Raw genomic sequence first — 13,155 nt, 5'->3', positions numbered from 1 at the left:
GTATCATCTGAATTTAATAAGTTTAATCAATGTAAGAAAAATGGCAATGTAAGTCAACTACAAAAAAAGTAAGTGTCAAATAGAAGTGGTTTTTAGACTATCTAAAGCTTTTGGATCATTTCTATCCCTCTTCCCTGCTCCGGGGAAGTAACAATACCCAAACGTATGTAGAATACAGATATGCAATGTAAAAGCACACAGCTTATTTCTTTTATTCAACATAAACTATTCCCTTCATTTCAGTAATTTCCCCTCCCCCACCCTCCAGAGAATTCCACAAACATAATCCCAAAGCCTTATAGGAATTTGCTAAAAAGTTTTTATTGCATTTACTGAGAGCATCACATTTTTCCACAGTAAAATAATCTTATCCTCCAAGCAATTGTAAAGATCTTTTCATTAAAAAGATTTTGGTTATCTATATTAAATTGCACATTATAAAAAAACAATTGTAAATTATAGTCTTCAAAAAGAAACATACATTTTTAAAAAAGTACTAAAATACTGCATACTGGTCAAATCCAGCAGGATCATTCAGCATAGTGATCTACATTTGAACAACTATTGTGCCAAAAATGGCCCTGGTGTAGGTTGGGAGAGAAGCAGAGCCGCACTGCGGTTTATAGCATACACTTGGAATAATTTGGCTTTGGTGTCTAAGATAAAGTGTGTTTTTCTAACTCAAAATATACAAAATAATTAAAAAATTAATTTTCAAATAAACATTAAAATAAGTCCACATGAACAATGTCATATTATACTAGGAGATACTTAAAATATCCACACTCTCTCTTAGTAATAACTACAGGGTTCAATTTGTTGTAGCTATAACTTTAAGGCTAAAATAAACTGGTGGAAGAACAAAAGCAAAACGCAACTTTTATCAAGCATTGTGCAATGCCTTTACAATCTTACACATCTCAAGCCACATTAAGTTACATCAGAAGTTATTATTAGAGTGATGTTTACTCTCACCCTAATGTAACTTCTGATTAGCAAGCTTCCATTCTCTCTTCCAAATATAACTCATGTTAACGTAGAAAAGTGTTATCATTAGTTACCAGAGCAAATCCAGTATACTGGATTGTGAATGCATGGTCTTTCCAATTAGGAAAATGAGAGTGTGTATTGTCTTCTTAATTTATATTTATAAAATCCTCATAAAACACAGTTAAGTCACGGTCTTTAAAAAAGAGAAGAATTCAACTGAAACCTGTCATTCTCTAGCCGGGCATGGTGGTTCATGCCTGTAATTCCAGCACTTTGGGAGGCTGAGGCAGGTGGATCACTTAAGGCCAGTCTGGCCAACATGGGGAAACCCCATCTCTACCAAAAATACAAAAATTAGCTGGTGTGGTACTGGGCACCTGTAGTCCCAGCTACTCAGAAGACTGAGGCACGAGAATCGCTTGAGCCCAGGAGGCGGAGGTTGCAGTGAGCTGAGATCGCACCACTGCACTGGAGCCTGGCAGTAGAGCAAGACTCCAACTCAAAAAAAAAAAAAGAAAAAGAAACAAAGAAAAAGAAACCTGTCATTCTCCATTCATCTGAATCCTACCTACAGAGCATTAAAGAGACCCGTATGTCTCGAACTCCTGGCCTCAAGCAATCCACCTGCCTCGGCCTCCCAAAGTGCTGGGATTATGTGTGAGCCACGGCGCCTGGCCTAGGAGACCCATATGTTATTTTACATAGGTATTACACAATCAGACCAACGATGGTGCTGAGAGCCCTTGATAAATCATAGATCTGAGATTTGCTGACACTGACCCAGCCGCAGTACTTATTGTTTATGTTAAATCTGAAAGACAAACAATGATACTTTCAGTGAGAAATTTCAAAGAATTATAAAAATATAACTGTGCAAGTAACTCATCCATGTTTTAAGATTGATGACTCTCAAAACTCTGATTTTAGCCTGAAAATTGCTAAATAGTTTCAAATGTCCAAATGTCTGCATAAGCCAGCTCAATAGGAAGCTATTATATATAATCTTTTTCACATTGCCTCAAAGTTACAGAATATATTTAAATCGCTCACTTTGTGCTGAAAACATTGACAAGGGACTTTTTCTTTAAAGTTATTACCTTGGGAGGTTGTGTTCATTAGAACATTCTCATTTGGTGATCATTTTCTTGTGAGTTTTGTAATTTAAAGCCTTATATGTTAACAAAAATTGCACACCTCTAACTAGATACTGGAACTCAATAATCACTGTATAGGTGAGCTTTTTTCCTCAGTCATGTATATAAAATGCAACATGCATAATGTTGCTGGCTGTATACATTTTCTATTGTGTTGTATATTAATATTTTTAAAAGAAAAATAATTTTGAAAGGAACATGAAGTATAGCACCAATCTTGATCTAATAATCTTTGGTAGAAAAAAAAAAGGCACCAACCACACAGTCTGTTCATAGTCCAGGGTCAAAATACAGCACTTTTTTTTTTCTTTTTTGAGACAGAGTTTTGCTCTTGTTGCCCAGGCTGGAGTGCAATGGTGCTATCTTGGCTCACTGCAACCTCCGCCTCCTGGATTCAAGCACTTCTACTGCCTCAGCCTCCCGAGTAGCTGGGATTACAGCATGGAGCCACCACGCCCGGCTAATTTTGTATTTTTGGTAGAGATGAGGTTTCTCCATGTTGGTCAGGCTGGTCTCCAACTCCTGACCTCAGGTGATTGGCCCGTCTCGGCCTCCCAAAGTGCTGGGATTATAGGCATGAGTCACCGTGCCCGGCCCAGCACTATTAATAACAAACCCTCCATTCCTGAAATAACATTTCAGCATAGACTGAATTATGAAAGATACTTTGACTCATTAGGGAAGATCACAGTAGAAAGGTTTTATGTGTTTACACATTTAAAATATTTAACAAACTGACTCTTCTAATGACAGATACTGAAAAAATATCTAGTAAAGAATAAAAGTCATACATCACAGGCTCCAAAATAGTATTACCGATCTAATTTTTGTTTTGTTATTTTATATTGGTAGTTCCTATTGCACACATGTTTAGGGACATTGAACTCCAAAATACTCTTCTTATAGCACTTATATTGAAAGGCAAAACTCCTACACTATTGCCACACTCAAGAACAGCATTTTTAAAAACTCCAGTGAGTCAAAAATTCATTGTCCCAGTCCTTGTTCTACTAGGAAGGAGTGTCTCTTACAGGAGTTTAATGTGTAAGTTGTAAGGTTCAGGCACAGCTGTACAATCTATCATCACTGATCATCTACCCTCTTGCCAATGAAAACAAAACTTTTTCATAATCAAGCTTCCAGTGTAACTTGAAAAGCCACTGGCGAAGCATTCTAAGTGTTCATTAGAATCTAAGTGTGTCTAATTTAGAATCTAAGTGTATCTAGATTCTGAATTTCTTCAGGTTTTTGTCAGATCCACAGGCCATATTAGTTGTTATTCCTTTTTTGTTACTTTTACATCTGCTTATCAGAACAAAGCACTTAAGAAATTTTACTGATATTTTGACCCCACTAACAATTTGCACCCCCCTTGCCTTTTAATCCCAGAATCACCATTAGCTCCCTTCTGATGAAGCAGGAGTTGACTCAGCTGGGCTTTCAGCTGGACACGGAAAGCGGAGGTAGATGAATTATCATGATCAAGTGGGTGTCATCAAGTACTTAGAAAGGTTTTATTTTGTTCCTACTGTCTTTCCAACTTACTAATAAAAATATTGAAATCTATTGCAAAAATGAGGTGGCCTCATGTTATTTTATATCTGTCAGGAATATAGTACCATGGGGAATTTTATTTCCCCAGAAAGCAAGATTGCACCCCTTTAGTATGGAACATTGAACTTTAAAAGAGGTGTCCTTGAACGTGTGGAAGTGAAGACAAAAGTTTACAATTTAAAATTTGATAATTTTAAAAAAGGCAAGCTAAGTAAACTACGTCCTGAGTTTCAAGATTTTTCTGAGTGATTCAAAGATGTAATGAATTTTCCATGAGTCTTTACTGTCTCAGGAGGAGTCATCTGATAAAATGCACATTGATGGTAGGTCCATAATTGTGGTTCTGACATTTACACAAGCTTCACACTTAACTGTAAGCATTCGGCCTTTGTTCTTGAGAATCGTGAACTATTGTTCTATAGTATATTTATAACACAAAGCATTAATCTCTGCCAACTAATCATAAACATGTCGTGGCTATGAAATTATAGTGAGCCCAGGGCCTGTTTGTCTACCTTGTTATTATTTGCTCCGGAACCATTCTTAAATTCAGCTCTAGACAGTCTTTTTAGACCAAGCTATCAACAAAAGACAGCATGTAGAGTAGAGCAGAACTAATTTTTTTTTCTTTTTTTAGACAAGGTCTCATTTTGTCACCCAGGCTGGAGTGCAGTGGTGCAACCACAGCTCACTGAAGACTTGACCTGCTATGCTCAAGCAATCCTCTTGCCTCAGCCTCCTGAGTAGCTGGGACTACAGGCATGTGCCACCAAGCTGACTAAACTTTTTTTTTGTAGAGACGAAATCTCACTATGTTGCCCAGGCTGAGTCTTGAACCCTGGGCTCTGGTGATCCTACCGCCTTGGACTCCCAAAGTGCTGGGATTACAGGCGTGAGCCTCCACACACGGCCTTAGAACTAATGATTAAGTCAGTAAAGTAGCAAGTCTTCCTTCTATGATGTATTCTTATTCCACATTACCATTATGAATGACAAATTGCCTTTTGTTTTCATAACAAGACAAAAAGCTTGTCTTTTTAAGAGTTAATTAAATTGTTATGGATGATGCATTTCTTATTCGCCAAGATACTACTTGCCTTTCAAATTATAAAAACATATAGATGTAAAAAGAAGGTAATAGTTTCATTTCCTTCTATTTTTAAGACAACACACTGGAAAAGCAACAATCTTTGACCTAATGTAAAAGTTGTTCCTTAATGTTTATACCAGCAACAATGACCTTTTTTTCAGTGCTAGAGACTTCCTAATAAGTTTTAAATACTTGTTTAAATTGTTTACATATTATAAAATTGGAGCTAATTAGCTTATGCATTTCTACTTGTATCTCTCAACTCTGGGAATTTACTCTAACACCATTCACCAGAAAATGTAACCCAACCTAAGGAAGGTCCCTGAAGAATAATCATTAGGAACTGCATCAGAGAGGCACACTACATTCCCAGTCACCCTTCATGCTGGGCTCTTGGAACTAAGATTTAATGAAACCTTAGTGAAACTGGAAATCAAAGTAAAAAATTACGCTCTCTGAAAATATGCTAAAGACTTGGCAATGTTTTTTTTTTCCCCCAAAGCATTTACTTTAAAAATTTAAATAAAGTTTTAAATGTTAGCATAAAAAATACTAATTTGTATGAAATTTATTTCTTCCCTTAAATATTTCAGTCATGTAATTTAAAATTAAATTCAATGTAGATCATTAGAACTAAGTCGAAGGCCGAGAGAAAGCCATTCTCCAGGATACACGAAATTGGGTGGGGATCCATTCAGTGAAACTACAGGGATCAGTAGGAAATACAGCCATGCAACCAATGGAACTAAGCATGGATGTTAATGAACTCTTCAGGAGGTTTTGGAAGAATAGGAGGAAGTAAAGGGAAATGAAAAAATGATGAGGATAAGAATAATGTAAGAAGAGTAAGACAAAAGATACATAAGAAAGGGCATGAAAGTGCACCAGCAGGAACTCCTCAGAGCCACCCATGCTATAGGTTGCCTTCCCCCTCCCTGATCTCATGTCATATTTTCTATTCAGTTTTCCATGGATTTAACATCAAAAATCATCTGGACATAGGCCAATTTCGAGTAACATTGGTATAAATTAAAATATTCTTAAATGCAGCTAAAAGGATTAGAATTATCCTAAGTAAACATGTTTACTTTTAAACTATGTGTACTTTTACTTTTTTTTTTTTTTTTGAGATGGAGTCTCACTCTGTCGCCCAGGCTGGAGTGCAGTGGCACAATCTCGGCTCACTGCAACCTCCGCCTCCTGGGTTCTTCTCCTGCCTCAGCTTCCCGAGTAGCTGGGACTACAGGCGCCCGCCACGCCTGGCTAATTTTTTTGTATTTTAGTAGAGATGGAGTTTCACCGTGTTTCAGGCTGGTTGCGAACTCCTGAGCTCAGGCAATCCGCCTGCCTCGGCCTCCCAAAGTCCTGGGATTACAGGGGTGAGCCACTGCGCCCGGCCAGAATTTGAATCTTAATACAAGAACTATGCAATTTTCAGTGGAAATTATAAGTCTTGTAGCAGGGCTATAGAGTAAGCATTGTAAATATGATCAAAGAGATGAACACATCTTGCCTAAAGTATCAATAATCTGGGTGGTATACTACTGCTTAAATGGATGGATCCCAGCAATATCCATTGCAATAAAATTTAACCAAAATGTTTCTGGAAGTTTCTTGGCCATCTGTTACAATAGTATCCAATCTAGAGTTTCTATAAAAAGGAATGTTACTCCCTTTCATGCTTTTCTTGGCCTCAAATGCCAGAACCTTTTGAATTTGAGAATTTTCTGAGTCTTATCAAAAACAGGATGAGGAGATAAAAGCAGAGTTCTGACTCTGTATTCTTTTCAGACTCTCAGAAGTGTCTGGATTGAACACAAAAAATTTAGGCTTATCAGGTCACTTTATTGCAGCAGTAACACTTCATTCAGAAATTAGGAGTTAGTTTCACTAGATTAAAGCACAAATTTTTATATTAGTATTTTTCATTTTCTTTGTGCATTTTAAACTTTTAGAACTTTTCCCACAAACAACATAGTACTAAATATGCATTTATGGAGTTTAGCATCTTACCTTTATATTTTTTCTTCTTAATTTTATATTATTATAGCAGAGTATTCTCCGTATGAGTCTATTACAATAGAACTTTTTCAGTGTTAAAGACCCAGTTTGATTCATTCCATTAAACTGAAAACTACATATGTGAAGTTTAATATACAAACACATATGCTGAGCTCTAAGTTACATATACTCGTCACTGCTATTTTAATATGGAAACTAACCAAGCAATTTTTTTTAGTTTCAGATTATCACTTTTTTTCCCTAAAATCAGCCAAATTTTGAAAAGAAAAACACTGTAGAGGTCTTTACAGAGTAAAGTTTTCATTTTTGAATTACTTTCTGTAAAACTGGGGAGAAGGTGTTTTGAGGGGAGTCTGTGCTAAAACTTTTAAAAAAAATTAACATTTACTTTTTGTTTTTGATTTTCTTTTACAGACAGGGTCCTGCTCAGTTGAACAGGCTAGAGTACAGTGGCATAGCTCACTGCAGCCTCCATCTCCTAGGCTCAAGCAATCCTTCCACTACCTCAGCCTCTGAGTAGCTGGGGCTACAGGTGGGCACCATCATGCCTGGCTAATTTTTAAATTTTTTGTAGAGACAGGGTCTCATTATGCTACCCAAGCTGCTCTTGAACTTCTGGGCTCAAGTGATCCCCCTGCCTTGGACTGCCAAAGTGCTAGGATTACAGGCATGAGCCACTACGCTTGGCCTAATTTTTTTTTATTTTTAGTAGAGACAGGTCTTGCTATGTTGCCCAGGCTGGTCTCAAACTCCTGGGCTCAAGTGATCTTCCCTCCTCAGCTTCCCAAAGTGCTGGGATTATAGGTGCAAGCCACCTTACCCAGCCAAAATTAACATTTATAATAGTGGGTTTGATGAGTGGTCTTAGTAGTATGTTTTGTTGAACTTCTCAAAAATGAGAAAGTAACGTTTTATATAACTGGACGAGTGAATGAAATCATTTTCTAAAAGCTTATAATAAGAACATGAAAAGGTAGTATGGTCAAAATGTAGATTTTTTTTTTCCTGCAAAAGAACCATCCACAGGCAAATTATCTAAGTCCCCTGAATATGATATATGACACTATTAGAAGTGGTAAGGTGCAACTGCGTGTATGACAAAGTAAGTTGCTGAATGTCTTCACAATCAAAAGCACTAACATTTAAAGGCCTCAAGTACTAAAGTATAATTTTAGGGATAGAGGAAAGTGTTCTTGCTTTTGTAAATGAGTATGGGTCATGGCATGACTTTGGTTTTATTTTGGGTCCTCAAACTAAGAGCTTTCTTAGATAATCTGTATATAAATAGCAAAAAAAAAAAAAATGGGAATGTTCATAGGATAAATAATATGAGTGCAAATTTTTGCCAGAAAGTTCTGGAAATGTAGGACTTGGTTCTTTTTGTAAGTGCTTTTAACCTTTTCAGACTCATTAATTTCATAAACCAATTTAAGCAATTATTTCTATCAGCTACAGATATTTTCAGATATAAAGGGTTTTGCCCCCCTCCCCACCCTCCAGCCTCCATCAGTTTGTGCCTGTAACTGCCACTTGATAACTGCTCAGTAAGACTTTGTTTAAATATCAGGTTCTAGTGCTAACAAATCCAGAAGTCAGAAAAATTCTAAGTTACAAGTGCCAGAATATCTTTCATGCATTCTATTTTACTTTATTGTTAAAATTTAAACAAATTCAGAAACGTGGGGTGTTTCTGGCTACTTGAGTAAAACACACTGCAAATGCAAAGGGAACAATGCTGTAAACTTAAATGATTTCTGAACACCTCAGGATCCTCCTGGAGAGGATCCTTTTCATCTCACATATTGATTCTGAACACTTTGTTAGCACCTGCTCCCAGCAGGTCCCTTGACACTGGAGCAAGTCAGAATAACTTAATATCATAGCTTATTTAACAGCAGGAAAGCAACTTTAACATAGACTTGAGGTTTAGGTAGATCTGGTATTATCTAGAACGCAGGCTTAAATTTTGCAAAAAGTTTCCAAAGAGCATAAGAAAGTAAAACAGAGGTACCAGAACTGAAGACATCATTAACAAACAAAATATTTCCACTCCTAACCAAACTGCAACCCTTTCAGTATAGCCTGAGGTATTTTTAAATATTTGTACACGCTAAAGATCATTCACAGTTTCCAAAGCTGCTTTTTACTGAGATAGCTTCAAATTTTCACAATATGTGACTTTCAGACATGTTTTCATATACCAGTCTCTGCCCTCAGACTCATGGAAACATCAGAGATATTTAGTGGCAGAAAATGGTTCTTGTAGTGATAAGGGTTCTATTTCCCAATTATTGTGCTATTCCTAGGATGTGATTAAAAAAATATGAAATTTGCAATTCGTATAAAAGGAAAGGAAACTTGCTTAAAATTCAAAAAGCAAGTCCAGTCTGGTGGAGGTATGTAAGATATTAAATAATAGAGTCAGATTCTTTCTTGAACATTCCAGATGAACTTGACAGCAGAGAGTTCTGGTTTTCCAACATTTTCTCCATCTTTTCTTTTCCAGTGGTTTTACTGATTTCTCTTTGCTTCTTACTATGGATCCATGGGATAAAACAAAGCACAGCACCTCCAATAAGGGGAGGGACTCCAGCGAGGTAGAATGCCACATCATAGGAGCCCAGCTTGTCACGAAGTAACCCTGAGAAGGGAAAAAGCTGTCACCAAGGGAGAACAAGTGTGGCTCCGTAGGGGGTCTAGATCAGCCATAGGACTGATTCAGACATCTCAGATATCAGACTTTTTTTTTTTTTTTTTTTAGGAAACAGATCTGAAATATAAACCTTTTTTGATAGGAAGAAAAAGATCTCATATCTTTAACGTTGTCATAAAGTACAGGCCTCTGGATTTTCATACCAAGACATTACTTGAAAAGATAGAAAGGTAGACTTTTTTTTTTTTTTTTTTGAGACAGGGTCTCACTGTGTCACCCAGGCTGGAGTGCGGTGGCATAATCATGGCTCACTGCAGGCCTTGACTTCCCAAGCTCAACTGATCCTCCCAGAACAGCCTCTTGAGTAGCTGGGACTACAGGTGCATGCTACCATGCCTGGACAATTTTTATATTTTTTGTAGAGATGGGGTTTTGTCACACTACCCAGGCTGGTCTCAAGCTCCTGGGCTAAAGCAATCCTCCCACCTCAGCCTCCCAAAATGCTGGGATTACAGGCATGAGCCACCATGCCCAGCTTTCAAACTACTCTTTGGTGTATTTGTTTTTTATGAAATAACATGAAACTATTTAACATTATAATTCAAAATTAAGAAAAATTTTAAATTTAATAATTTGGATGAAAGTTAGGTTGTTAAATACATTTTGGAAATAGACTAAGGTTTATAAGTACCTGGAAGAAAATGTAAGTATATAAGAATTATTAATGGCATTCTATATTTGGGTTCTGCTTCTGAAAACTTTTACAGTACTCAACATTTCTAATTTCTCTAACAAATTCCAGGACTCAAGGTTTTAAAAGTTATCTTAGTGTTTTTAAACTCTTATAACTTATACTATAAAACCTAAGTTATCTAAAATGTCCACGGAACATACTGTACTAAATATCTATCTGACTTTGTTAAATAAACAGCTGACCATTTGTCCAATTAAGTACCAACACATAAAAATGTGTCTATCCATTCTGCATATATAAAATAGACAATAGCTGTAAATGTAGAAGTTTTCTATATTTGGAATCAGACCATTCCATACATAACTGAACTCTTCCTCCTTATGAACACTCATGATTATGTTCTGCTGTAATACTATGATGCCCTCAGGGCCTCCCGGTGAGCCAGCAGCTTTCTGCTGCCAGTTGCTGTGTGGTGGTGTTCTGCCTGCTTTAGAAGTTTCCTGTTACCTCCCTTATTTGCTCTGTTAACTGTCATTTCTGGTAGCAAAACTATTTACTACTAGAGGGCTGCTTATATAAAATCTGCTGTGGACTTAGAAACTGTAAAACTAAGCTGGTAGGGTATAAAAAGAAGAGTGAATAGTATATTACCTGCGGGAGAGAAGAAGGAATGGAGGGTTCTCCTATAAGGAGACCATGACCTTTTGAACTTAAACTGTATTTGGTCTACTCAGTAGTAACTCTGCTTGCTTGATTCATGACTAGGAATACAGTTCAGGATATGAGAATGAATTGAGCTAAACCTTCACTGAGCACCTCATGTGCCAAACACAGATGACAGTACATACATTTAAAATTTATCATATTTATACTGAATCTTCTAATACTAATTGACACAGGCACCCAAGTAATACTGAACATAGGACATCCTTATAGTATCATTCAGAGAATTTCTAGAGGTGGAATTCACATGAGATAGAATTAACCATTTGAAAGTGAACAATTCAGTGGCATTTAGCAAATACACAATGTTTTGCACCCACTGCTTCTATTTAGTTCCAAAATATTTTCATAATGCCAACAGGACACTTCATTCCAATTAAGTAGTTACTTCCCAATCCCTTTCTCTCCAGCCCCTGGCAATCACCAGTTTTCTATCTGTATGAATTTACCTATTTTGGATATTTCACATGAAATAAATCATACAATATATGATCTTTTATTTTGAGACAGGGTCTCACTCTGTCACCCAGGCTGGAGTGCAGTGGTGCTATCACAGCTCTGCAGCCTTGATCTCCCAGGTGCAATAGATCCTCTCACCTCCGCCTCTGGAGTAGGTGGGACTACACTACTATTAGTATGTGTCACCATGCCAGGCTAATTTTTTTTATTTTTAGTAGAGACAAGGTCTTGCTATGTTGCCCAAGCTAGTCTGGAACTCCTGAGCTCAAATGATTCTTCTACCTTGGCCTCTCAAAGTGCTGGGACTACAGGTGTGAGCCACCATGCCCAGCCACGTCGCCTTTTATGTTTGGCTTCTTTCACTTAGTATAATGTTCTTGAGGTCCATTCACCTGGTAGCATCAGTTCTGTACCTTACTCCTTTTTATGGCTGAATAATATTGCACTGTAGATATTCCACATTTTGCTTACCCAATTAGCTATTTACAGGCATTTGGGTTTTTTCTATTATGTTATTTTTCATCAGCTACTCCTCAGGGGGATGTATGATCTCTTACCAAAAGCCGACATATTTAGAAATCTTTCAGAATCTTCATCTTTTTTTTTTTTTTAAAAAGATGAGTTTTGCCTAGGCTGGGGTACAGTGGTATGATCACAGCTCACTGCAACCTTGACCTCTGGGCTCAAGCAATCCCCCCACCTCAGCCTCCTGTGCATCTGGGACTGCAGATGCATGCCACCACGCCTGGCTAATTTTTTTATTTTTTATTTTTTGTAGAGATAGTGTCTCACTATGTTGCCCAGGCTGGTCTCAAGCTCCTGAGCTCAGATGATCTTCCCGCCTCAGCCTCCCAAAGTGTTTTATACAGTGTTTTAGCTGCCAGTAAGGATAAGAGGGACTCTTCAGCAAATTCAACATACCGTTTATAGCTAGTCTTATTAAAAATGTTACCAGTAAGGCACACATAAAAGCAAAAGACCAGTAATCAATAACCTGCAATATGTTTTACATATAAATGAGACTTAATTAAGACCTGAAGTAGAAAATACTATGAATTCATGTAACTACTGGAGAATCATTATATTTACCTGCAATGGGTGGGCCAACCGTCATGGGTATAGACATGAATCCGAGCAGAAATCCAATTGCTTGGGAGACATCCTGGGCACCAACTAACTCAAAGGCTATGGGAGCCATAATGGAAATGAAGCATCCATCGAAGAGACCCATGATGAGACACACAGCAATGAGGGCCCCAAAGATGCTACACAGAGGAATCATCATGGACATCAGACCAATGAAGAAAAAGGAGAGTACCTAGGATGGACACCATAATGTCAGCTCTGCTCGCAGGAAGTGAATGTCACAATTACCATGCAACATGCTTAGGACTTCTAAGTCATTACTGGTTCCCCCTTTTCCCCCCTGCCACTGCCTCATTCACTTTGATTTTACAAACATAATCAACTTCTATAATCATCTCCTTCGAGTTCCCCTAGCACTTTCTCAATATTTCCATTAAGGGACAAGAATAAAAAAACTTGTTGTTTCTGAGCCGGAGCCTGTCTCTGTTGCCCAGGCTGGAGTGCAGTGGTGTGATCTCGGCTCATTACAACCTCTGCTTCCCAGGTTCAAGCAATTCTTCTGCCTAAGCCTCCTGAGTAGCTGGGACTACAGGCAAGCACCACCACGTCCAGCTAATTTTTGTATTTTTAGTAGAGACGGGGCTTCATCATGTTGGGCAGGCTGGTCTTGAACCTCAAGTGATCCGCCTGCCCGGCCTCCCAAAGTGCTGAGATTACAGGCATGAGCCAC

The 13,155-nt window shown here is 37.7% G+C and overlaps 1 protein-coding gene across 2 annotated transcripts in view; it reads right to left on the bottom strand.

The window, feature by feature from the left end:
• The window catches only part of SLC16A10 (solute carrier family 16 member 10), a 186,106-nt gene that overhangs the window by 15,935 nt on the left and 157,016 nt on the right, over positions 1-13,155 (bottom strand). Inside the window, exons 5-6 of one of the 2 annotated variants that reach the window (XM_055261459.2) lie at positions 12,429-12,657; positions 8,434-9,451 (exon numbers count right to left, since the gene is read on the bottom strand). In XM_055261459.2, coding sequence (XP_055117434.1) covers positions 9,219-9,451; positions 12,429-12,657 — 462 coding nt within the window. In that variant the 3' untranslated portion in view covers positions 8,434-9,218. Of the gene's footprint in view, positions 1-8,433; positions 9,452-12,428; positions 12,658-13,155 lie in introns of those variants that run through there. The other variant, XM_063631128.1, reaches the window with a different exon arrangement.

This window comes from Symphalangus syndactylus, chromosome 2, assembly GCF_028878055.3.
Source record: "Symphalangus syndactylus isolate Jambi chromosome 2, NHGRI_mSymSyn1-v2.1_pri, whole genome shotgun sequence".
Taxonomy (NCBI): Eukaryota; Metazoa; Chordata; class Mammalia; order Primates; family Hylobatidae; genus Symphalangus; species Symphalangus syndactylus.
The sequence above is the reverse complement of the archived record's forward strand: the minus strand, read 5'-3'. Positions and strand labels throughout refer to the sequence as shown.